At 45.0% G+C, this 26,258-nt stretch overlaps 1 protein-coding gene across 1 annotated transcript; it reads left to right on the top strand.

Moving 5' to 3' along the window:
* LOC144695727 (zinc-binding protein A33-like) lies at positions 1-26,258 on the top strand. Its single transcript, XM_078566685.1, has 7 exons — positions 1-411; positions 503-598; positions 692-925; positions 3,608-3,630; positions 6,084-6,086; positions 7,510-7,628; positions 25,349-26,258. Exons 1-7 carry the CDS (start codon positions 1-3, stop codon positions 25,897-25,899), a joined length of 1,437 nt encoding a protein of 478 aa, XP_078422811.1. The 3' UTR covers positions 25,900-26,258.

Genomic DNA, 26,258 nt, shown 5'->3' with positions numbered 1-26,258 from the left:
ATGGCTTTCAGAGAACAGGTCCAGAGTTTGACCGAGGAGGCAATTTGTCCCATTTGTCTTGAATTCTTCACTGATCCCGTAATACTGGGTTGTGGACACAACTTCTGCCGCTCCTGTATCACCCAGTGTTGGGAAAAGAAGGAGAAAAACTCCTGCCCGGAATGTAGAGAGCAGTTTCCGGAAAGAAACCTCAGGGCAAATCGGGCCTTAGCGAATCTGGCCGAGAAAACTCGAAAATTAAAGCTGGATCCGAAAGAGAAGGAAAGTAAACTTCACTGTGAGGAACATCAGGAGGAACTGAAGCTGTTTTGTGAAACTGACAAGAAATTGATCTGTGTGATTTGTAGAGATTCGCGGGAACACAAATCTCACAACTTCCTGCCGATTAAAGAAGCTGTTGAAATCTACAAGGTAAAAGGGGAAAATATTTTCTAAGTTGATAGTTTTATCACATTTTCATGGTCTAACACTTCAATTCTGTGATTTTCTCTCCCAATCCCAGGGTCAGCTGAAATCTTCCTTAGATTCTCTCACACAGAAGAAATCGGCGGTTCGAGAAACGGAACAGAAACAGAAGCGGAAGATTTCCGAAGTCAGGGTAAGGTCTCCCTGTTCTGGTTTTCTGGGATCTCGGTCAGTTTTGCTCCCTTTATCGCGGGACATTAATTATGTTTCACATTTCATTTGGTAGGAACAGTCGAGCAGTCTGCAGACCCACATCACATCCGAGTTCACTAAAATGCATCAGATTCTCACTGAGAAAGAGCAGCGACTACTCAGAGATCTCAGGGAAGAAGAGGAGAGGATTCTCGAAAGAATGGAGAAAAACCTTCGAGCGATTGAGGAGAATTTAAATTCTATTGAGGAGAAGCTCTCAAAGTTGCAGAAACAGATGGAGCAAAAGGACGAGTTGATATTTTTAAAGGTGAGGGAATATATTGCGGGTCAGTTTCGTGAAACTTCACACAGTCACAAAATAACTGATAACTGTGGAATAAATATTGAATTTACCGAATAAATAAAAACTGAGTTAAACAAATTTCTGTCTGTTTCGTGGCAGTTTTGCGGTCTCCCCGAAATAATCGACTTCCACATTGTCTGCAGATTCCCGGGAATACCTGTAACCTCCAGAGAATGATTTTTCTTGATCCCCACACTTGCTTTGTGATTATTTCCGTGTTGCCGAGTTTAATTTTCTCCTGGACCGCCCATTGTAACCCAGTTCCAGTTCATGTTGTGAATGTGTCTGGAACGGTGTGTGACAGTCACTGTGTCTGTGAGCGGGACTGATGTTGAGTTCCAGTTTACTTTACTCTCCACAACCTTCCTACCAAAATGCATCACTTTACACTTCCGTCTTAAATCTAATATGCTCTGAGTCTGCTCATTTCACCAGCCGCCCTGCTTATGTACTCCTGAAATGTGTGCAGATCTGATTACCTCATGACAGAAACGGTGTAATTGAATTAGAGAGAGTGCAGAGGAGATTTACAAGGATGTTACCAGGACTAGAAAATTGCAGCTATGAGGAAAGATTGGAAAGACTGGGGCTGTTCACCCTGGGACAGAGGAGGCTGAGGGGAGATCTGAGACATACAGAATTGTGAGGGGCCTGATAGAGTGGGTGGGGAAGGGCCTATTTACTTACCAGAGAGGTCAGTGACGAGGGGGCACAGATTTAAAGTGCATAGAAAAATGAGAGGGAAGATGAGGAAAAGGTGAAAGATCTGAAGGTGGATAAATCACCTGGACCAGATGGATTACACTCCAGAGTTCTGAAGGAGATAGCTGAAGAGATAGTGGAGGATTTAGTGGTGGTCTTTCAGGAATCTCTCGAGTCAGGGAGGGTCCCAGAGGACAGGAAAATCGCTAATGGAACCCCCCTGTTTAAGAAGGGAGTGAGGCAAAAGACAGGAAATTACAGGCCGATTAACCTGAACTCGGTCGTTGGTAAGATTTTAGAGTCCATTATTAAGGATGAGATTTCAGAATACTTGGAAGTGCATGGTAAAATAGGGCAAAGTCAGCATGGTTTCATCAAGGGAGGTCATGCCTGACAAATCTGTTAGAATTCTTTGAGGAGGTAACAAGTAGGATAGACAAAGGAGAGCCAATGGATGTTATCTACTTGGACTTCCAGAAGGCCTTTGACAAGGTGCCGCGCAGGAGGCTGCTCAGTAAGATAAGAGTGCATGGTGTTAGAGGCAAGGCACTAGCATGGATTGAAGATTGGCTGTCTGGCAGGAGGCAGAGAGTGTGGATAAGGAGGTCATTCTCAGGATGGCAGCCGGTGACGAGTGGAGTTCCGCAGGTGTCAGTGTTGGGGTCACAACTTTTCACTTTATACATTAATGATCTAGATGAAGGAACTGAGGGCATTCTGGCTCAGTTTGCAGATGATACAAAGATAGGTGGAGGGACAGGTAGTATTGAGGAGGCGGGTAGGCTGCAGAAGGATTTGGACAGGTTAGGGGAATGGGCAAAGAAGTGGCAGATGGAATACAATGTGGGCAAGTGTGAGGTCATGCACTTTGGTAGGAAAAATAGAGGCATAGACTATTTTCCAAATGGGGAGAGAATTCAGAAATCTGGAGTGCAAGGGACTTGGGAGTCCGAGTCCAGGATTCTCTTAAGGTTAACTTGCAGGTTGAGTCGGTATTTAGGAAGGCAAATGCAATGTTGGCATTTATTTCGAGAGAACTAAATATAAAAGCTGGGATGTGCTGCTGAGGCTTTATAAGGCTCTGGTCAGAACACATTTAGAATATTGTGGGCAATTTTGGGCCCCGTACCTCAGGAAGGATGTTCTTGCCCTGGAGAGGATCCAGAGGAGGTTCACGAGAACGATCCCAGGAATGGAAGGCTTAACATATGAGGAACGTTTGATGACTCTGGGTCTATACTCGATGGAGTTTAGAAGTATGAGGGGGGATTTAATTGAAACTTACAGAATACTGAAAGGCCTGGATGGAGTGGACGTGGGGAAGATGTTTCCATTAGTAGGAGAGACTAGCACCCGAGGGCACAGCCTCAGAGTAAAGGGAAGACCTTTTAGAACAGAGATGAGGAGAAACTTCTTTAGCCAGAGAGTGGTGAATCTATGGAATTCATTCACAGAAGGCTGTGGAGTCCAGGTCATTGAGTGTATTTAAGACGTAGATAGATAGGTTCTCGATTGGTAAGGGGATCAAAGGTTACGGGGAGAAGGCGGGAGAATGGGGTTGAGAAACTTATCAGCCATAATTGAATGGCGGAGCAGACCCGATGGGCCGAATGGCCTAATTTCTGCTCCTATGTCTTATGGTCTAATGGTCTTATGGAAAAAAACGTTTACACCCAGATGGTTGTGGGATCTGGAACTCGCTGCCTGTAAGGGTAGTAGAGGCAGAAACCCTCAACTCATTTAAAAGCTGTCTGGATAGTAACATCAAGTGCTGTAACCTGCAGGCCTGTGGACCAAATGATGCAAAGTGCGATGAGGCTGGGTGACTTGTTTTTCATCTGGCGCAGACACGATGGGCCGAGTGGCCTCTTTCTGTGCCGTAAACTTTCTATGTTTCTAAATCTGTTACTGTGGTCCTCACTGTTCGTTATTCATTTATTTCAGGAGGAAGCTTGTCGGGAGAGAAGGTAGGACATGTTTTCTGCTGAAACTCTGCACAAGTTGATAAAATAACTCAGAAAGGCTTTGTTATGAATTTCTTTTCTAGTTACCATCGCAACATTAAAGGGCGACAATAACTCTGCTTATGGTTTAAGTACTAGTCTTTTATTGTGATGACATGCTTTATTGCAGATATTAAATTAGATTTCATATAACTGGTCTACATGATTGTATTAAATTACAAGATGCCATGCAGTCCTGAAGTACTCACTTGCAGGCTGCAGACTGCTGTTCGTGCGGCTGTGACCTTCCGACTGACCCTGAGAGAGCCACACCGTCCATGTTTCCATGGTGTCGACCATCCATGTCCCTGCAAGGCTCCTGACCAAACCGAAACAGTCACATGTTAAAGTGGGAATGGGTTTTGTTTTGATTCCAGTATAGAACCTTGACCTGCATCCTTAACACCGACAAGACAGACCCAGCAGAGGTGGCGGCACTGTGGTGTAAAGTTTGGAGGGAGTTGCCCTGGGAATACTTAACATCGACTCAGGACCCATTGGAGTTTCATGGCTTCGGGTAAAATATGGGCAAGGAAACATACTGATGATGACCACGTTCCCACACCATTTGCCAACCACACACCCCCCCCACCGCTCTCACCCACTCATCAGCTGATGAATCAGTACTCCTCCATGTTGAACGCCACTTGGAGGAAGCACTGAGAGTTGCAAGGGTGCAGAATATAGATTGGATGGGGCACTTCAATGACCATCACCAAGAGTGACTCGTTAATGCAACTCCCTCCATAACAGCACTGTGCGTGTACCTACACCATATGTGCTGCAGCAGTACAAGAAGGCAACTCACCACCAACATTCTAAGGTTCTAAGGGCAGTTAGGGATGGGCAGTAAATGCTGGCCTAGCCAGCAATGCCCACATCTCATGAATGAATTTTTAAAAATCGCCACTACTGGCCGAGCTGGTTCTGTCCCAAAGGACATAGCTGCTAGACTGGGTATGTGGCAGGTGGTGAGGGAACCAGCAAGAGGGTAAAAACATACTTGATCTCTTCCTCATCAATCTGCCTACCGCACATGCATCTGTTTATGACTGCAGCAGTATGAGTAACCACTGCACAGTCCTTGTGGAGATGAACTCCTGCCTTCACATTGAGGATACCCTCATTCAAAACTGAGCGTCCATGAGGCCCTGTTGGCCATTAGCAGCAGCAGATTTGTACTCAGCCACACTCTGTGACCTCATGGTTTGGCATATCCTGCACTCGACTATTATCACCAAGCCAGGAAATTAACCCTGGTTCAATGAAGAGTGCAGGAGGGCATGCCAGGAGCAGCACCAAGCATGCCTAAAAAGGAGGTGTCAACCTGGTGAAGCTACAACTCAGAGCTCCTTGCATGTCAAACAGCGTAAGCAGCAATGAATAGACAGAGATAAGCGATCCCACAACCAACGGATCAAATCAAAGCTGTGCAGTACTGCCGCATCCAGTGTTGCATGGTGGTGGCCAATTAATCAACAAATGTAAGGAGAAGGGTCCACAAATACCCCCACCCTCATTGATGGGGAGCCCAGCACATCAGTGCAAAAGATTAAGGCTGAAGTATTTCAGCCATATGTACCCAGTGGATGACCCATCTCGCCCTTCTCCAGAAGTCCGCAGCATCACAGATGCCTGCCTTCAGCCAATTTGATTCACTCCACGTGATATCAAGAAATGGCTGAAGGCACTGGATACTGCAAAGGCTATGGGGCTTGACAATATTCTGGCAAAAGTACTAAAGACTTGTGCTCCAGGACTTATCGCACCCCTAGCCAAGCTGTTCCAGTACAACTACAACACTGGCATCTACCTGGCAATGTGGAAATTTTCCCACTTATATCATGTAAACAAAAAGAGGGACAAATCTAACCTGGCCAAGTACTGCCCTGTCAGTCTACTCTCGATCATCAGTGAAGTGACGAAGGGTCTTCAAAAGTGCTAACAAGAAGCACTAACTTAGCAATAACCTTCTCACTGACGCTCAGTTTGGGTTCTGCCAGGGTTACTCAGCTCCTGACCTCATTACAATCTTGGTTCAAGCATGGACAGTAGAGCTGAACTCCAGAGGTGAGGTGAGAGTGACTGAACATTACATCATTTGACGGAGTTTGGCATCAAGGAACCCTAGCAAAACTGGAGTCAATAGTAATCGGAGGAAAACTCTCCACTGGTTGGAGTCATAACTGTTACAAAAGAAGATGGTTGTGGTTGTTGGAGGTCAATTATCTCAGTTCCAGGACATCACTGCAGGAGTTCCTCAGGGCATTGCCTTATGCCCAACCATCTTCAACAGCTTCATTATTGACCTTCCTTCCATCATAAAGTCAGAAGTGGGGATGTTCTCTGATGATTGAACGATGTTCAGCGCCATTTTTGACTCCGCAGATACTGAAGCACTCCATGTCCAAATGCAGCAAGTCCTGAACAATATCCAGGCTTGGGCTGACAACTGGCAAGTAACATTTTCCCCACACAAGTGCCAGGCAATGGCCATCACCAGCATAAGAGAATCTAGCCATCGCCCCTTAATATTCCATCCCTTGCTATTACCATTACTGAATCCCCCACTGTCAACATCCTGAGGGTTACCATTGAACCATTAAGCACAAACTGAACTGGACTAGCTATATAAATGCAATGGCTACAAGCACAAGTCAGGGGCTAGGAATCCTGCGATGAGTAACTCAGCCTGCCCATCACCTACAATCCACATGTCAGGAGCATGATGAATACTTTCCACTTGCCTGGATGAGTGCGGCTCTGATAACATTCAAAAAGTTTGACATCATCCAGGACAATGCAGCCCACTTGACTGACACCCCATCCACAATCATTAACTCTCTCCACCACCAACGAACAGTGGCAGCAGTGTGTACCATCTACACGATGCAGTGCAGGAACTCACCATTCCTCCTTAAACAACACCTTCCGAATCCATGACTGCTACCCCCTAGAAGGACACGGGCAGAAGATGTGTGGAAGCACCACTACTTGGAAGCTCCCCTGCAAGCCACTCACCATCCTGACTTGGAACTCTATCATCGTTCCTTCACTGTCGCTGGGTCAAATTCCTGGATCGCCCTCCCTTACAGCACTGTGGGTGTATCTGGACCACTTGGACTGCAGGGGTTCAAGAAGGCAATTCACGACGACCTTCTGCAGGGGCAGTTAGGGATGGGCAATAAATGCTGGGCTAGCCAGTGAAGCACACACCTCATGAATGATTGAAAAAAAATCAACACAACAGCAGAAACGTGTTTTAAGATATAAAGCAATATTGGCACCAAACCACAAGGAGGTATTAATACCAAAGATGAGGTACATTTTAAAACGTTTTAAAGGAAGAAAGAGAATTAGAGAGGCAGGAAAGTTTAGGGATTGAATTTCAGAGCTCAGGACCTCGGCAGCTGACGGTCCTGCTGCCAATGGTGGAGCGATTAAAATCAGGGATATTCAATTGGCCAGAAGTAGAGGAGGGCTGGTGTCTCGGAGAGTGGGGTTGATGTTTTCAGTCTTTGCTTTTATTCTACAAGCTTTGTTTGGAATACAGCAAGTGAACAGGCTAAATGTTTATCTTCTCCTGTGATCTGTGATATACTGGTAACTAATTTGTTATCATGCTGTTGGCCTTTTGCAGGACATCAGTGTTTCCATACTCTGCCCTTGCATTTCCAAGTTACCTTTTGCTCAGTTATAGAGAGAAATTTCACTTTCAATCACATTTGTTCTAATATGAAAAATGCTGAAATATATGAATGTTGGGGTAGCTTCACCATTTAAATCATGTTGAAAATGTTCAATTGGGATGAATTTACACCATCAATTCTTTAATATTTACAGGATTAGTGATGACATTAAGAAACTCTCAGTTGCAGACGCTGCGGCCCTGTCTATCGGAAAGTTCAAAGGACCTTTACAGTACACAGCTTGGAGGGAAATGATCAATTCCATTAACCCTGGTAAAAAATTTAAATTAATTTTCCTAACTATAATTCCAGTTGTGAAGGAAATAAATGGGCTCCAAAGTTCCAAGGGTGTGGGGAAAACAGGAAATTCAACGTTCCTCCAGTGAGGGGTTGTGGTAGTATGATCATCATAAGATCATAAGAAATAGGAGCAGCAGGAGGCCATTTGGCCCATTAGACCTGTTCTGCCATTCGAGAAGATCATGGCTCATCTAACTGTGCATTTTACTGCCCTTTTTTCCTGTTCCCTATAGCCCTTAACTCCATTGTTGATCAAAAATCTGCCTAATTCTGCCCTGAGTATAAACAACAGCCTCTTCTCCATTGCTGTCTGTGGAACAGAATTCCAAAGGCTAAAATCCCTCAAAGCGAAGAAATTCCTTCTCATCTCTGTCTTAAAAGGGAGACAGAGCCCTAATTTATAAACTATATCCACTGCTTTTAGATATCCCCACAAGAGGAATCATCTTCCCACTAGTTACACTATCAAGCTCCCTCAGAATCATCTATGTTTCAATAAGATCACCTCTAATTTTTCTAAATTCAAGAGTAAATGCCTAAACTGTTCAACCTTTCCTCATCAGACAACTCCTTCATCCCAGGAATCAGCCTAGCGAACATTCCCTGAGCTGCTTCTCAGACATAAAAGAACTCCCTTTAGTAAGGAAACGAAAACTGTGAAGTTAAAGCTGCCATAGTCCCAGAGGATCATCGGTTGCACTCTCATTAGTGAGAGATGACTGGTGGTGAGTTTAACCTGAGGGTCACCACACCTCAGGTGTGGGGTGACGTTGAGAAGGCAGGGCCTTCATGGATGACCTCAGCCAGTACAGGGATTGTACTGTTGCATCACTCTGCATCACAAACCAGCCGTCCAGCCAGCTGAGTTATCCGACACCCAAACTGTACTGTTACTCTCAGCAATGACCTGTACAGCTATATCAAGAGTTCCCCACTATTATACTCCATCTCCCTTTCAATTAAGGCCAACATTCCATTGGCTTCCTAATTACTTTCTGTACCTGCATGGGGAGGTAGAAGGAAGCGAAGCTGATGCCGCAATCAGATCAACCACAATCTTATTGAATGGTGGAGCAGGCTCGCGGGCCCCAAATGGCCTACTCCTGCTCCTAATACTTCTGTTCTTGTGCTCACCTTTGTAATTAATATATAAGATACCCCTATACTCCAGCATTCTGCAACTTCTCTCCATTTAAATATTATTCTATTTTTTAATTCTTACTGACAAAGTGGACTACCTAATAATTTCCCACATTATACTCCAGCTGCCAATTTTTCCCACTTACTTCACCTTTCCATATTCCTTTGCAGACAATTTTAATCCCTCCTCACAACTAGCATCCTATTGCATCATCAGCAAATTTGGCTGCAATATAGTCAGTCTTTTTAATATGTCCTGTCTATAAACTGTAATTAGTTGAGGCCCAAGCACTGATCCTAGGTGCACTCCACCAGTTACAGTTTGCCAAACTGAAAATGACCCATTTATCCTGAATCTCTGTACCTGCTCATTATCCAATCCTCTATCGATGCCATTGTATCACCCCTAACACTTATCTTCTGCAGTAAACCTTTATTGATACTTTATCTAATGCCATTTGGAAATCAAAATACACTACATCTGCTGGTTCCCCATTATCCATCCTGCTTGTTACATCATCAAAGAGCTCTAATAAATTTGTCAAACATGATTTCCCTTTAACAAAACTATGTTGACTCTGCCTGATTATGTAATGATTTCTAAATGTCCTGCTACTACCTTTGAAATAATGGTTTCCTGCATTTTCCCAATGACAGATATTAGATTAACTAGCCTATAGTTCACTGATTTCTGTCTCCCTCCTTTCTTGAACAGTGGTGTTACATTCATGGCTTGCCAGTCCATTGTGACCTTCCCAGAGACGAGAGAATTTTGGAAGTTTGCAAACAGTGAATCAATTATCTCTGCAGTCACTGCCTCACAAACCCAACTATGCAAGTCATCAGGTCAAAATTTCTTGTCAGCCTTTAGTCCCATTATTTTCCTCCTACTTTTTCTCTGGTGATCTTGATTGTTTTAAATTCCTCTCTCCTTTTTGCCTTTGTTCCTCTATTATTCTTGGTATGCTTCTTGTGCCTTCTACTATGAAGAATACTTGTTCGATGTCTCTGCCATTTCCTGTTTTTCCACTATCGATTCCCCAGTCTCACCCTCTAAGGGGCCCACACTTACTATCGCAACTCTTTTTTTATGTATGTGTAGAAGCTTTTACTGTCTGTCTTTAGGTTTCTTGCGAGTTTCCTCTCATACTCCAATTTCTCCCTCGATTTTTTAGTCAATCTTTGCTGGTTTCTAAAATTTTCCAAATTTTCTGGCCTACCACTAATCATTGCGGCATTGTACATCTTTTATCACAATTTGATGCCACCATTACCTTCCTAAGTCAGCCACAGATGGCGAACTCTGTTCGTTGAGCCTTTCTTTCTCAATCAAATGTATTTTTGTTGAGAGTTATGAAATATCCCCTTAAATGTCTGCCACTGCTTCTCTACCAACTTGCCTTTAATCTATTTGCCCTGCCCATTTTAGCCAACACGGTCTTCAAACCCTTGTAATTGCCTGCATTTAAGTTTAAGGCATGAGTTTCAGACATAAATTGCCAATCCTAAAACTGAATGTGAAATTCTATCTTATTGTGATCTCTCTTAACTAGAGGATGTTTCACCATGAGGTCATTTATTAATCCTTTCTTGGTAGATATTACCAGGTGTAAAACAGCCTGTTCCCTGGATGGTTCAGGAGCATATTGTTCAAAGAATCTGTCCCAAATACAATCTACGAACTCATCCTCAGTCACCTTTTCCAATTTGATTCAGCCAAACGGTATGAAGATTACAACCGCCTACAGTTATTGCAGTATCCTTCTTACAAGCTCCCATTATTTTTATATTTACACTCTGTCCAACAGCTTAGCTACTTTCAGGAGGCATTTAAACCACTCCCATTAATGATTTCTTTCCCTTGGTGTTTCTTATCTCCACCCAAATTGTTACAACCTTTTGATCCTCGAAAACAAAATACTTTCTCACAACTGTACTGATCACGTTCCTTAGTAACAGAGCTACCCGATCTCCTTTTCCTTTCCCCCTGTCCTTCCAAAATGCCACATACCCTTGAATATTCAGGTCCCAGCTGTGGACACTCTGCAACCATATCTCTGTAAAGGCCATCATAAAATAATTTATTTCCATTTGTGCTATCAATTCATCCATCTTGATACAAATTCTGTGTGCATTCTGATAAGGAGCTGTTATTTTGGTCTTTGGGCAATTTTTCCCTACCCTGGCCTTGTTGGCTGGTATACTCTTATGTTTGTAAGCTCTATCACTTCCTGTTACACTCTGTTTATCATCACCTGCAATGCTATCCTACACTATTGACTTGTCCTTTTTCTTCAATGTTCAAAATCTCACCGCACATGAACACTTCCTCCCCCTCCCCCACTCTTTAGGTTAAAGTCCTCTCCACAGCCGTATTTTACAATTTGCCAGGACACTGGTTCCAGCGTGGTTCAAGTGAAGGCCATTCTAATAGTTTCGCTCCGTTTTTCCCCAGCGTTGCTGCCAGGGCCCCATGAATTGAAACACATTTTTCCAACACCAATCTTTGAGCCACACATTCAATTCTCTGATCGTATTCACTCCATGCCAATCAGCGGATGCCTCAGGCAGAGATTATTACCTTTGAATTTAGTGCCTAACTGCACATACTCTCTCAGTAGAACCTCTTTCTTAGTCCTATCAATATGGGTATCCACGGGGACTATAAGAACTGGATGCTTTTCCTCCCACTCCAAGATCCTTGCCAGCCCTGAGAGGATTACTTTGACTCTGGCACAGGACACGCAACACAGCCCTTGGAATGCTTGCACTTGCCTGAAGTGAAGAGTTTATATCCCCCTAACTAACCTGTCCCCTTCTACAATGACATTCATTTTTGCATTTGGATAGCTTCCTGCACCACTGTGCCATAGTCAGTTTGCTCATCCTCCCTGCATTCATGCTCTCGTCCACATAAGGTGCACCGTTGACTTGTCCTTTTTCTTCAATGTTCAAAATCTCACCGCACATGAACACTTCCTCCCCCTCCCCCACTCTTTAGGTTAAAGTCCTCTCCACAGCCGTATTTTACAATTTGCCAGGATACTGGTTCCAGCGTGGTTCAAGTGAAGGCCATTCTAATATTTTCACTCCCTTTTTCACCAACGTTGCTGCCAGGGCCCCATGAATTGAAACACATTTGAATCTGTTGGACAATTGTAAGAGCTGGGCTTTCTTACCTGACTTTCTTCCCTTTCCCTGACCACTAAACAAATTGGAAATACCTAAGGGTGTCACTGCCTCCTGGAACAAAATGTGTTGGTAACTTTACTCCTCTCCAATGCATTGCACTGTCCAAATCACGGATTCCAGTGGATCAGCTCAGAGCTGAGGTTCCTCAAGCTGCAGACACTTACTGCAGATGTGGTTGCCGTGAATCAGACGGGTAGCGTCTGGTCCCCACCTGCTGCAACTGCAACACATCACCTGCCCATCTTTATTTCATTTTTATCGAACTGATTCGATTTCAGCTGGCTCTGGTAGAACACAAACAGAGGAGTATAAGCATTTTATTGCTGTGTAAGTGCCATTTGATGTCATTGTCAACATCACATTCTACCACTTGCCTGAAGATTGAGAGTAGACTGTTGGATCTGTGATTGTCCGCATTGTATTTGTCCTGCTTTTTGTGGACAGCATGTACTTGGGCAATTTCGCACATTGTCGGTCAGATGCCTGTGTTGTAATTCGACTGGAACAACTTGGCTATGGGTGTCTCTAATTTTGGAGTTAAAATCTTCAGTTCTACAGCTGGGATGTTGTTAGTGCCCATTGCCTTTGCTGTTTCCAGTGAGTTCATCCCTTACTTGTGATCATGTGGATTCAGTTGCATCAGATGAATACTGGCCTCTGTGACATTGGCGACGTTGGAAGGAGACCAAGATGGATCATCTAGGTCATTGTTTCTCCTGCAGCTGTTGCCCTGATGTGAGATGTGGTGGTTACCACAAGTACTCAATCAGAGTTAAATCTGCTACGAGTGTGGCACGGATGCCGTTTCAAGGCTAAGAGACTGAAGCTCTATGCTCCCTTCTTAACAGTAGAAAACCAGAGGCTGCACTGGAAGAGGGATTTGGGTGTAAGATTAAAGAGATGTTTGTGCATTTGCCTAAATCCTTTGTCAGATCGCACATGGAGATTTTGGTGGCCTGCTCGTCTACTTTATCTCCATTATGAAGGGTGGCAGTAGGCCTCACATAAAAGGTTTGCAATAATAGAATGATAGAAAAGTTACAGTGCAATAAGAGGCCATTCAGCCCATTATGCCTGCGCCAGCCAAAGAACAAAGAATCTAGCCGCTCATTTTAATCCCAATTTCCAGCTCCTGATACGTAGCTGTGCAGGTTACAACAGTTCAGGTGCAGATGCAGGTACCTTTCAAATGATTTGAGCATTTCAGCTTAAATCACCAACAAGGCCAAGACTTCCAGATGCCCATCACCCTCTGGGTGAAAAATATTTTCCTCATTTCCCCTCTAATCCTTTTACCAATCACTGTAAATCTGTGCCCTGTGGTAACCAGCATCTGATACAGTTCCATCACAACGTCCCTGCCTTGGACTTCATTACCTCGTCCATTAAAGAAAAGCATTCCATATGCTTTCTTGACCACTGTACCCACCTGTACTGCCACCTTCCAGGACATGCGTATGCACACCAACGTCTCTCACTTCCTCAACCCCACCCCAAATGCATTACTCACACTTATCCGGATTGAATTCAATTTTCCCTCTCAACAAAACCATTGATATCATTCTGGAGATAACAGCTACCCTCTACACTTCCAACTGCATGGAAAATGTTCGTGTCATCGGCAAATTTCTTAATCATACCTCCCACATTTACATCCAAATCATTAATATATGCAACAAGCAGCAAGGGCTCCAACACTGAGCCCTGTCAAACACCACTGGAAACCATTATCCATTTGCAAAAATATCTATAGACCATGACATTTTGTTTCCTGTTGCTGAGCCAATTTTGGATCCAACTCGCCACCTTCCCTGTGCCCCATGTCATCTCACTTTCCTGACCAGTCTGTCATGTAGGACCTTGTCAAATGCCTCACTAAAATCCATGTAGACAACATTTGCTCCACTATCCTCATCCATCCTTCTTGTTGGTTCCTCAAAAATTTCGATTACGTTAGTAAGACATGATCTTCCTCTCCAAAACCATGCTGGCTATTCCTGATCAATCAATGCCTTTCTAAGTGACACTTTATCCTGCCTCTCAGAATTGATTCTAATAAGTTGCTCACAACTGAAGTCAGGCTGACCAGCCTATCATTTTCTGGCCAATCCCTCACAACCTTTTTAAATAATGGTACAATGTTTGCAGACCTCCAATCATCTGGTACATCACCTGTCTCTAGTGAGGATTGGAGAATAATCCTCAGGGTATCCGTTATTTCCTCCCTGGCTTCCTCTTGCTTCCTCTCTCACTATACTTATTTTAGCTAATATTTCACACTCCTCCTCTTGAACTAGAATGTCTGCATCATCCCTATCTTTAGTGATGACTGAGACAAAATATGCATTGAGAACCCTGCCCACATCCTCAGTATCAATGCACAGGTTACCATGTACATCTCTGATAGGCCCTACCCTTCCTTTAGTTATTATTTTGCTCTTAATGTACTGGCAAAACACCTTAGGGTTTTATATGATTTTACCTGCCAATATTTTTGCAAATCCTCACTTTGCTTTCGTAATTTACATATTTACTTCACCCCTGTACTTTCTATACTCCTCTAGACTTGCTACACTATTAGACTTTTTGTGACTGCCATGAGCCTTCTTTTTTTGTTTATCTTGACCTTTCTGCTTCTGCGAAACCAGGCGGCTTTGATTTGTCAGTATTACCCTTTTTTTTATGTGGACATGTCTACACTGTGCCCGTAGAACCTTGCCTATGAATAATTCCCACTGATTTGACAACATTTTCTCCTCTAATAACTCTATCCGGTCCACTTTCGCCAGTTAACCTCTCAACTTTGTAAAATTTGTCTCCCCCAATTTAGAACTTTAATTCCTGCTTTCTATTTGTCCTTTGCCATAATAGTGTTAAATCTAACTGTCTTATGGTCAGTATCTCCAAAATGGTCACCCACTGCTACTTCATCCACTTGCCCAGGTTCTTTTCCGAAGACTAAATCTAGAATTGTGCCCGCTCTTGTTGGGCTAGTTATGTGCTGGCTAAGAAAGTTCTCTTGACTGCAGGTCAAGAATTTTGTGCCCTCTGTGCCCTTCACACTATTCACATCCCAATTCATATTAGGGTAGCTAAAGTCTCCAAATATTGCCGTCCTATTGTTTTTGCACTCAGAAATTTGCCTACATATTTGCCCCCTTCCACTATTTGGGGGCCTGAGTACACTCCTAGTAGTGTGCCTGCCCCTTTTTTATTTCTGAACTCCACCCATCGGGCCTCATTTGATGCTTCATTTTGGATGTCATCCCTCCTTTCAGCCGTCATTGATTCTTGAACCGATAATGCTGCACCCCCACCTTTTTTATTCCACTCTCTACCGGGCCTGAAAACACTATATCAAGGGATGGTAATCTGCAATTTTTGCCCCTCCATAAGCCAAGTTTCTGTTATAGCGATGATATCATGCTGCAATGTGTCTAACCAAAGTGCAATGGACATCATTGAAGGATCGTTGCTTGTTTAGAGCATGAGGAGAGGGAGTGTAGATTGGACCTGTGCTGAGGGCAGTGAGGAGATCCATGAGAAGGATCAGCAGCTCTAACTGTCTTATGCAGGGTCCATGCAGGAAAAAGTTTACCTTGGTTTTGGGTGCCACAATGACTGATCACGGTCTTCCACTAAAGCTAAGGCCCATCTGAGACTGAGACTTGTAGGATTCTCTGTGACTGGAGGGTCAGGGGCCTTGCACCTCAGCAAAGCATAGTGCAGGTGAGGAACTCAGTGAGTGGACTACAGAGTAACCTCTAATCTTATTGGTGTGATAAAGATGTCCAGGGATATGCGATTATGATGTGTGAGTGGTGACCAGGGGGTGCAGGAACATGATAATCTCTCATCAATGTGCATGGAGCAGCGATTTATAGGGGCCAAATGTTCTCATGTTGATGCTCCACAGCTGGTTCAGCTTGAAAGAGCTCTCTGCTAGGTCGGCTCCCCTTTGAGAGCAAGTGTCAGGGTTAGCAAGAGCCGGCCTCACGGAAGTCAAGATGGCGGCCATTGGCCTGGCCACAGGTGTATCACAGGCGGTGCTCTTATCTACAAATGGGTGAAAGGCAATGCCGGAGGCGGCTATGTAGATCCCAGGATCTATTTGCCAGCTTCTCCACAATGAGCTGCGGCCACAAGGGCTTGGAGGGAATCCAATGCTGATGGGGTTGAAAGTCACCCCCGCCTTGAACTTCTTTAATAATGGACCCTTCTAAGGCTTCACTTGGGATCAGTGCATCAGCTTTCAGTCAGTGACACACAAGTGTATTCAGAATGCCCAATCAGGATAGTGCATCTCTGGAAAGTTTAGATTTGACATTCCTTCCAATGTGTTGTGTTCAGGACTTTGTCAGTGCATTGCTGAAATCGCAATTCTGCTTACAGGTGCCTGAGGTTGCAGGAGATGGTGCAGATCCTAATAAGCGCATTTGGCGCCAGGGTTCTGCATTTTATTATAGTTGGGCACATGCAAGGCTCAAACCAACAGGAGGGAAGATGTCACTACTGCAATTTAATTCTGCTGTCAAAAATAAAGGTACATTTGAGAAACCTATGGTCAGTAAACAAGAAGGTGCTGGGGCCTTCCACTCTGCAAAGGATAGTAAACCAAAAAGTTCAACAAATTGATTCTGGTAACTATCAGATTGGTATGAGCCTGTCTACCACATCATATTCCAGCTATAGCCTCTGCATGTGGTTCGGCCACATCCTGGCCCTCCCATCCTTTCATTGTCCTTCTCATTGGAGCAGACATCTTGCTTCCCTGTGTCTCGCTCAGGCAACATGTCCCCCTTTTGTAACACGAGGCTGTGCAGGGTGCAGCAGACAATGATTATCTGAGACATTCTCAGTATGGGAAAGCACTGCCTGAGCCATCCAAACATCTGAACGTCATCTTTAGGTGCTCAATCACCTACTCAGTCAGGGACCTGTGTGGGTATAGCCATCATTGTAACTCCTCAGCAGTACTCTGCGGATGGTGAACTGGCATCATTAGCCATTTTTGCTGGGGGTATCCCTTATCCCTGAGGATCCTGCCCGGCAATCGCCGAGATAGTTCCTTTAATACCCTCCACCACCACCCCCCTTCCTCCCACTTCGAGGCATCTTACTTACTGATTAACTGCACGGTCAACGTCAGATTTGAAAAAATGGTGTGCGTCACCTTCCAAACTTCATCCGCCAACTTCTACCCTCCCCCCTGCCACCCACCAACTAACCCCATCACATTCACCCTCCAAATATCAACCTTCCACTCCCCTCTGTCACCCTTGAACCTCCCATCGTTCCACTGGGCATTATTCTGATCCACCTCCACATGCCCTCCCAACCCTGAGATCTGATGAGTACAGCCCCAACCTAAACAACCCCGCAAAACCTTTATTAACCCACCATGCAATAATATACACTTCCAACCCCAGTTGTTCAGTGAGATCCACTTGTCGGAGCCCATTCCCACGTGGTCAGTCTGCTGAGTGACTTCCTGTGACTGACCACGTCACGCTTTCCTGGCTGCAGCAACACTGTCCTTGTGGCTGTGGCTTTATATACCTTTATGACCCTGGTCCCTTGATATATAAGTTAATACCTTGATTCGAGTCATCCAATTGTTTTTCATGCCTTATCAGCCCCTCCACCTGCATGTGGCCTTTTCCTGCTCTCAGCAGGGGATATCTCCAGGTGTATGGCAGCTATGGATGTAATATCTGTATCTTGATAAGGCATGAAGAAAGCTATTCACACATATCCAGAGAGGCCATTGTCTATGAAAGTTGCTGTAGACGGAGTGTCTGTTGGTGAGCCACCACCTCAATGACATGTCCTGAAATGTCTGTGTGTGCCCCTGTTTAGTTAAAACTGTATTTATTTTTAAACAGTTCAATAAGAGTTTCAGAAAGAGTAATCCTTGTTTGGATGGTAACGCAATATGTGAAAATCAGACAGTAAATCAGTAACTCAGTTTACATCGGGCTCAATATCAATCTCCATTTGAGTTTATGGAAACAGATATTGAGTGGAATGTGTTCCGAGCTGCTACTTCAGTGTTGTCCGTGTCACACAGCCTTCCATAACAAATTTCACCCCCTCCCCCTGTGTCTCCTTGTCACCTTGGAGCATCTGTTGGTGACTCTTGATCGCCTTCTGGATTAGGAAATCAGGATAGTGAACTTGTCCCTCATGTGCAAGTGCACAGGTGTAGAAAGGAGCAGTTTCAGCTGCAGTGTTTACACCAATGAGCACTTCAAATAGGCCTCTGGAGGAGTAATTACTGCATTTCTGGACACCACACTTTAGGAAGGATGTCAAGTCATTGGAGAGGGTATAGGGGAGACTTAACAGCACAATAGCACTGATGAGGGACTTCAGTTTACAGGGTAGTTGGATAAGCTGGCAATGCTCTCCCTATAACAGAGAAGTTTAAAGGGAGATTTAATGCAGGAATTTGAATTATGAGGGTTTTATTGAGCAGGTCAGGAGAATCTGTTTACTCTGGTAAGTGTGTCTGTAACTAAAGGCTATGATTTAAAATAATCACCAAAAGAATTAGAGGGGTAATGAGCAAAAATGAAATCTCACAGACTATGTTCATGATCTGCAATTCATTGTCTGAAAATGTGGATTCCACAGGAACTTTCAAAAATGAATTGAAGATGTTCTTAAATGGACTAATATGCAGGGTTCCGGACAAAAAGCTGGACTAGAAGATTAAATTGGACAGCCTGCACAAGTACGATGGGCTGAATGGTCTCCTTCTGCGCTATAAGATTCCGTTATCTAGTCCAACTCATAATTGGGCTGGGATGTTTTTAAGGGGCTAGGGCAGTCCCAAAAACAGGTGTTAGGCAACATCCATCTGCTAATGTTGGTGCTGTTTTAGGACACTGTCCAAAAATTGGGATGTCCTGAGACTCGAGCCCTGAGCCTTGGGTTTCCTGGACATGGATGTGTGCGGCAGTGAAAAGCTGAGCACATTTATTTTCCTGTTTACAATATGGAGATGGGGGAGGAAGCAGTGTTTTTCTCAGCTCCTCAATGCTCCTGGCCACACTGTATGACACAATGCCCACACCCCTCCCACTGCTGCCTGGCCACTTCACACTCTACGCTCACCACCCACTGTCTCCCCAATATCACCCACCCAAATCTGCACTTGCTCCTCCCGCATCTCTGCTCTCTCCCCTCCCCCACTCTCTATACTCACCACCCACTCCCTCTTCCCCCCCAGTCCTCTCTTCCTCGCTTTCTTGCTCCCATGCACCCTCTGCCTCCCCCCCACTGCACATTTTCCTCACAACCCTCCTTCCTCACCTTCTTTCTCTCTCTCATCTCAAATTCCTGGTCCCCTGCTCCCCTCCACCTCGCTTTCCGTGCCCTCTGTTCTCTCCCTCCGCCCATTCCTACACATGCTCCACTCCAAGTCCACCCCTCTCTCACTCACTTCCCTACAGTTTGTCTTCCCTCCCCATTCCTCACTGCCTCCCTCATCTCGGTCCCATACTCTCCCTGTCCTCCCCGTCCCGCACACTGTCCCTCGCAATTCCCCCTCCTTTCCCTCCAGCTTTCTTTCTCCCCTTCCTTTCCCTTGCTCTCTCTCCGCTCCACCTACCAACCTCTCTCCCCTCCCCCTTCCACCATCTCAGCGCGCCCCTTCCAGCATTGTCACTGTTCCCTCCAGCTAACTCTGGCTCCACTCTGTCCACTCACTGACCACACCCCCACCCCTCTCAATCTCTCACTCCGTCATCACCCTTTCTCCCTCCCCTCCCCCTCCCTCTCCTCCCCCTCCCTCTCCCCTCTCTATATTCACACGTTTTTTCTCTCTCTCTCTCCCAATCCCGCTCCTGTGTTTGGGTTGCTGAGCTGTAACTAGTGGAGTGACACAGGGATGAGCGCTGGGAACTCAACTATTTACAATCTATATCAATGACTTGGATGAAGGGACCGAATGTCTGGTAGTTAAATTTGTTCAGGACACAAAGATATTAGGAATTTAACTTGTTAAGAGCTCATGAAGAGTCTACAAAAGGATTTAGATAGATTAATTGATAGTTAACTTAGTGGTTGGATTATAATGTCCAAATTCATGAACTTGTCCACTTGGCAGGAAGAATACCAAGGCAATGTATTATTTTAATAGAGAGGATGATTAAAACTATATCGTTAGAGTTCTGACGTGTATTTTCGGTGTGGAGCGATTGTAAGTTCACACCTGTGGGAATAACCTTTGTGTTGTCTGGAGATTGTAACATTTAAGGTTCAGAATGTCCCAAGGGTTGATACATTCAGATCCTGTCTCAGGGCAAGGGGGCTGAACCCTGCTGGGAGATCACAGGTTAACAGGTGAATTCAAAGGTCAGTGAACAACCATTTGTGTTCACTTGTATTGAGTTTAAAAAGTTGGGCGCAGCAGTTGGCGCAGCAGCTCAGCTGAGGTGCTGGGACCGTGCCTGTGTTGAGATGCTGGAGTGGAACTGCTGTCAGCAGGTTGTAGTTTGCCCTACAAACTACCAGGAGACTCAGGTACAGGCCACGATCTTTCATTAGTGATTCAAGCATACGTAGGGAGAGATAGCGTTGGGCAGTCCTAGACCGAGCTGTGCAGATTACAGCGAAATTTTCTATACACAATTAGTCACAGACTCGTAATCTAATCTTGTCAATTTACAATCACATGCTTAAAGAGGCCTTCGGATTTTGTCACTTATTTCCCGTGTGTACAGATACTCAACATTGTTCTCATCCTCGCAAGACCACCATCTCTTGCTGACTGTGCAGGAGTCTGTGCCTCCTGACTTCAACAGCCACTCACTCCCTGGCCTTGTTCTTTGTTCTACTGCCTTGCCCATCTCCTTTCTTCTTCTGTCTGAAACACATCTGCTATTCTCCCGTTCTGCTTTTCTGCTTATATTTTATTGTTACTAACAGGCAATTCTAACTAAAATTGTTTAACCCTTTCAAGATACTGGAGTAGATTTAGTCTTGGCAGGAGTAGATCGTGCAGCCCTTCCAGCCCACTCTGGCATTCAATGAAATCATGGCTGCTGATCTACTTCAACATCATTTTCCTGCACTATCCCCGTATCCATTGATGTTTTTAATATGTAGAAAACTATCCATCTCAGTCTTGCGCATACTCAATAACTGAGCCTCCACAACTGTCTGGGACAGAAACTTCCAAAGATTCATCACCCTCTGAGTGAAGAAATTCCTCCTTATCTTGGTCTTAAATGACCTGCACCTTAATCTGAAACTGTGTCCCCTAGTTCTCGACCGCACCACCACCGCAACCAGGGAAACATCCTTGCTGCATTTATTCTGTCAAGTCATGTCAGAATTTTGTATGTTTGAATGAGATCACCATTCCTTTTTCTAAACTCCAGAGAGCAAAGGTCCCGTCTATTTAATCTTTCCTCACAGGACTGAAAGGTCCGAGGAATACTCTGGTACAAAATTTCAACACTCGGAGTCCAGATGCAATCAATATTCAAGTGGTTCCTTTATTACACATGTGGGCAGCTAACGCTGGGCAATCCAGGCACTTCTCCACCGATGTTCAAATGAGCACAGTTAATATATTTTTTACTACCAGTTACAACTTAATGGTGCTAGTTAGACAAAGGCCACAGCACAATAATCTGATCATTGAGTTCTTGTACAGTAATTGTAGTGCAGAGACTGGGCATTGTCCTTTTGGGAGACAACAAAGAATGTGCGTTTGTTCTAGACAAAAGGTTTACGGGGGCTGACTGGGTGTGGTTCGAGGCTATCAGACGGTGTTAAATGGCCTTCCCCATGTCTTGATCGAGTCATCCTGAGTCCCTGCCCATGTGTGTCTCCCATTTCCTAATTGCAAATTTACAGCTGAGCTCTTTGTACAAGTTTTTAGCTTTCATGTAAGGCTGTGATTGTCTGTGTATGATTTGGCCCCTGAAAAAAAAACATATTTTCTGCATCTTCAGGACAATCCCTCCATTCCAGGAATTTATTTGTGAACCGTCATTACACTCAGTCTATGGCAAATATACCTTTCCTCATGTTCGGAGACCAAAGCTGCACATATTAGTCCAGATGCAGTCTCACCAAGGCTATATATAATTGTAGTAAGACACCTTTATTCCTGTAACCAAATCATCTTGCAATAAAGGCCAACATAGCATTTGCCTTCTAAATTCCTTGCTGTACCGGCTTTCAGTGACTCATGAACTTGGACACATAATTCCCTTTTATGCTTAACATTTCCCAGCCTCTCTCCATTTAAGAAATACCCTACATTTCGGTTTGCCCACAGAAGTGGATATCCTCACATTTCTCCACCTTGAATTCCATCTGCCACATTTTTGTCCACTCACTGAGCCTCTCCAAATCTCCTTCAATCATCTCTGCATCCTGCTCACAACTGACACTTCCATCTGCAAACTTGGAAATATTACATTTAATCCCAACATCCAAATCATTGATGTGGATTGTGAATATCTGGGGCCCAAGCACCTATCCTTGCGCTACCACACTAGTCACAGCCTGTTCACCTGGAAATGACCCATTTATTCCTAATCTTTATTTCCTGCCCATAAACCAGTTCTCAATCCATGCCAGTACATTCCACCAAATTGCATTTGCTCTGATTTTGTTTGCACACCTCTGTTGTGGGACCTTATCAAAAGCTTTCTGAAAATCTGAATAAACGACATCCTCCAGTTACCCCTTCCCTATTCTCCTAGTTATATCCTCCAAAAACTCCAACAGGGATTTGTTAAACGTGATTTCCCTTTCATCAAGTCCATGTTGGTTTTGCCCAAGCTTCCCATTATTTCTAAGCGTCCCGTTATCACATCCTTTATTTTAGGCTCTTGCATAGCCCCTATGACTGATGTTAGGCTAACAGGTCTGTAATTCCCTGTTTTCTCTCTTCCTCGTTTCATAAATAGTGGGGTTACATTTGCCACCTTCTAATCTGCAGGAACAATTCAAAAGTGTCTCAAATTTTGAAAGATGACCACCAATGCACCGACTTTCTCTACAGCCACCTCATTCAACATTCTGGGATGTAGATCATCAGGTCCAGGGGATTTATCTACTTTAAGTCCCATTAATTTCTCTCATACTTTCTTTTTAACTAATAATATTTGTTGCAGTTCCTTGTTGATATTTGTCCTTTGATCCTCCATTATTCCGGGGGGGGGGTTTTAATGGTGATAATTGACATTTGGGCAGATTATGAGCAAGTTCATGTGATTTGCCTTGCTCGTGTCTGTCATTAAACATGTGGTTTGTGGTGTGTTCGACCGCAGTTTTCCTGTTAATTAATGTTTACCTCATGTTAATTCTTTATGTTAGAATATAAGAGATAATATTATCTGTTTGCATTGTTGACTCTTGGTGAGTAAAATTCTTCTGTTTGTTTCAAAACATGGAATCTTATGGATTTATCCTCTTAGCAAGCAAATGGGATTTCAAATTTGGTCGACTAACATAAAAAAGTTAATGGTCACTAATCAGATGATAACCAAATTTGAGGGTCTTGCCTGGGACTGTAACACATTTTGGGGTCTGGCCTCGCAATGTACCAAGGGAGACAGCTAAACTCTACAGTAGAGAGGGATCTGGACAATCTGGTACATGAATCACAAAAATTACTTTGCAGGTACAGCAAGTGATTAGGAAGGTAAATGGAATGTTCATGTTTATTGCAAGAGGAATCGAGTATTAAACTATGCAATTGTTGCTACAGCTGTACAGGGTCTTAGTGAGACTGCATCTGAAGTCTGTGTACCATTTTGATATCCTTACTTAAGAAATGAGATAGTTACATAAGACGCAGTTCAGAGAAGATTCGCTCGACTGATTCTTGGGATGAATGGATTATCTTATGATAAAAGGTTGAACAGGTTTGGCCTTTACTCATTGGCGTTTAGAAGGATGAGAGGTGATCTTACTGAAACGTGTAAGACGCTGAGGGGATTTGACAAGGTGGATGCCAAGAGGACATTTACCTTGGAGAGGCATCTGGAACTAGGGGGCAGTTTTAAAATTAGGAGTCTCCCATTTAAGACTGAGATGAGGAGAATTTGTTTTCTGTCAGAGGGCGGTAAGTGTTTGGAATTCTCTTCCCCGGTAAGCAGCGGAGGCTGGGTCATTGAATATATCCAATCAGATCAGCCATTATCTCGTCGAATGGTCGAGCAGGCTTGAGGGACCGAATGGCCTACCCCTGCTCCTAATCATAGCGTTCTTGTAATTTAATTTTCTTTGGTACCTTACAGGATCAGATTGTATACAATCTGTGTGGTGACATTTTCATACCTGTTTCGCAGAAGTATCACTCCCCACCTACTCTCTCCAGCTCTCTTTCTCTCCAGCCGGATGTTTCCTCCCCCTTTTCTCCCAAACCTTATCTTTCCCCTTCCCGCTCTCCTCACAATCTCTCTTCCCTCTCTCATACTCTCTCTCTCCCTGCGTCACTATCTCTTTCCACACCCTGTCACTCATGCTCTCCCTTCCTTACGCTCTCCCTCTTCTCCCCCATCCTTCTCTCCGCCCACACTTTCTCACTCCCCTTGTCCCCACACTCTCTCACTCACCTCCCACTCTCCTTTTCTCTTTTCCTCTTTAACTTCTGCTCTCATTATTACCTCTGCCCTTCCCACAATCTTTCTCTCTCCCCTTCCACACACACTCTCCCTCTTCCTGCCATGCACTCACCCTCTCAACAATGCTCCTGCTCGATCTAATATCAGTCCCTCCCGCCCTCTACCTCCATTCCCCACCCATTGTCCCTGTCATGCCCATTTCGCCCTCTCATCCACCGACCCAGACACTCTCTCTCGTTCCACTCCTTCCCCCTTTCCTCATCATTCCGCTATACCGCTCCCACGCCCTCCCCTCCTCCCACGCTCTCCCTTTCCTCTTCTGCACTTTCGCCCCTCCCCGTTCTGCTTTCGTTCACATTCTCAGCAGTCTCCCACTCTCTCTGAGACCTTCACATTCTCTCTCCCACCTTTGTAAGCCCTCCCCTTCTCTCTTTTTCACTCTGCCCGATTTGCGTTCACCCTCCAGTTCTTGCTCGTTCTCTCTCTCACGCCTTAAAACTCTCCCTGCCGCCCTGCACTCTCTACCTCTCCATCTCGTTCTCCCTCTCACACCATCACACTCTCCCTGCCTCCCTGCACTCCCTCTCTCCCTCTCTCTCTCCCTCTCCCTCTCTCTCTCTCCCTCTCTCTCTCTCCACCTCCCCCTCTGCTCTCTCTCCCACTTCCTCCCCCCATCTCCCCCTCCGGGCTCCTTCCTCACACTCTCTCCCCCTCCCCAGCCCCTCTCTCTAAATCATTGACTGTGTTATTTGAACTTTCCCCCAGCTCCAGCCTCTCTGACTCTGGATCTGAACACAGCGAATCCCCGGCTCATCCTGTCTGAGGACCGGACCAGTGTGAGACACGGAGACAAACGGCAGCCGCTCCCTGACACCCCGGAGAGGTTTGATCCCGGGGTCTGTGTCCTGGGATCAGAGGGATTCACATCAGGGAGACATTACTGGGAGGTGGAGGTGGGGGAGAAGACTCGGTGGGGGCTCGGAGTGGCCCGAGAGTCTGTGAACAGGAAAGGGGGAATCTCCCCAAGACCCGAGTCCGGATTCTGGTTTGTGAGGCTGGATCCCGGAAGAGGTTATTTAGCCGCCACCTCCCCCTCTGAAACCCCCCTCACCCCGAGTGTGAATCCCCGGAAGATCGGGGTTTTCTTGGACTATGAGGGTGGACAGGTGTCATTTTACAATGCGGACAACATGTCCCATCTCCACACTTTCACCCACACTTTCACTGGGAGAATCTTTCCCATCTTCAGTCCGGGACCGAATGACGACGGGAAAAACTGGGCACCGCTGAGAATCTGCGGGATTCAAGGTCACTAACAGATCCATCCCATAATTTCACACCGTCTCCCTGCCTCCTGCCAGCTGTAAACTGATGGGTGTGGGTCTCAGTCACAGGTGGAGAGAGAAGCCAGGTTAACATTCCGGGTATAAACCCTGTATGGGAACTGGGAACTGAAAGATCAGCGAGGACCTTTGTAGGGCTGGGGGAAAGAAGGAGGGGGAGAGAAGAAACAAATAGAAGCTCAATTGTAGAGAGGAACTTACTGGGTAGAATGAGCTGTGAACTGCAGGAACCCGGTTACCTTCCTGCCTGTAATGTTGCTCCACAGGCGGAAGGTGGTGGGACATCAGCTTGTTTGAGATGAATCAGTTCAGTGATTCTCAAACTGGGGTCC

The sequence above is a fragment of the Cetorhinus maximus genome, chromosome 21, assembly GCF_964194155.1.
Source record: "Cetorhinus maximus chromosome 21, sCetMax3.hap1.1, whole genome shotgun sequence".
Lineage (NCBI taxonomy): Eukaryota > Metazoa > Chordata > Chondrichthyes > Lamniformes > Cetorhinidae > Cetorhinus > Cetorhinus maximus.
Note: the sequence above shows the minus strand (reverse complement) of the source record. Positions and strands in the feature narration are given on the sequence as shown.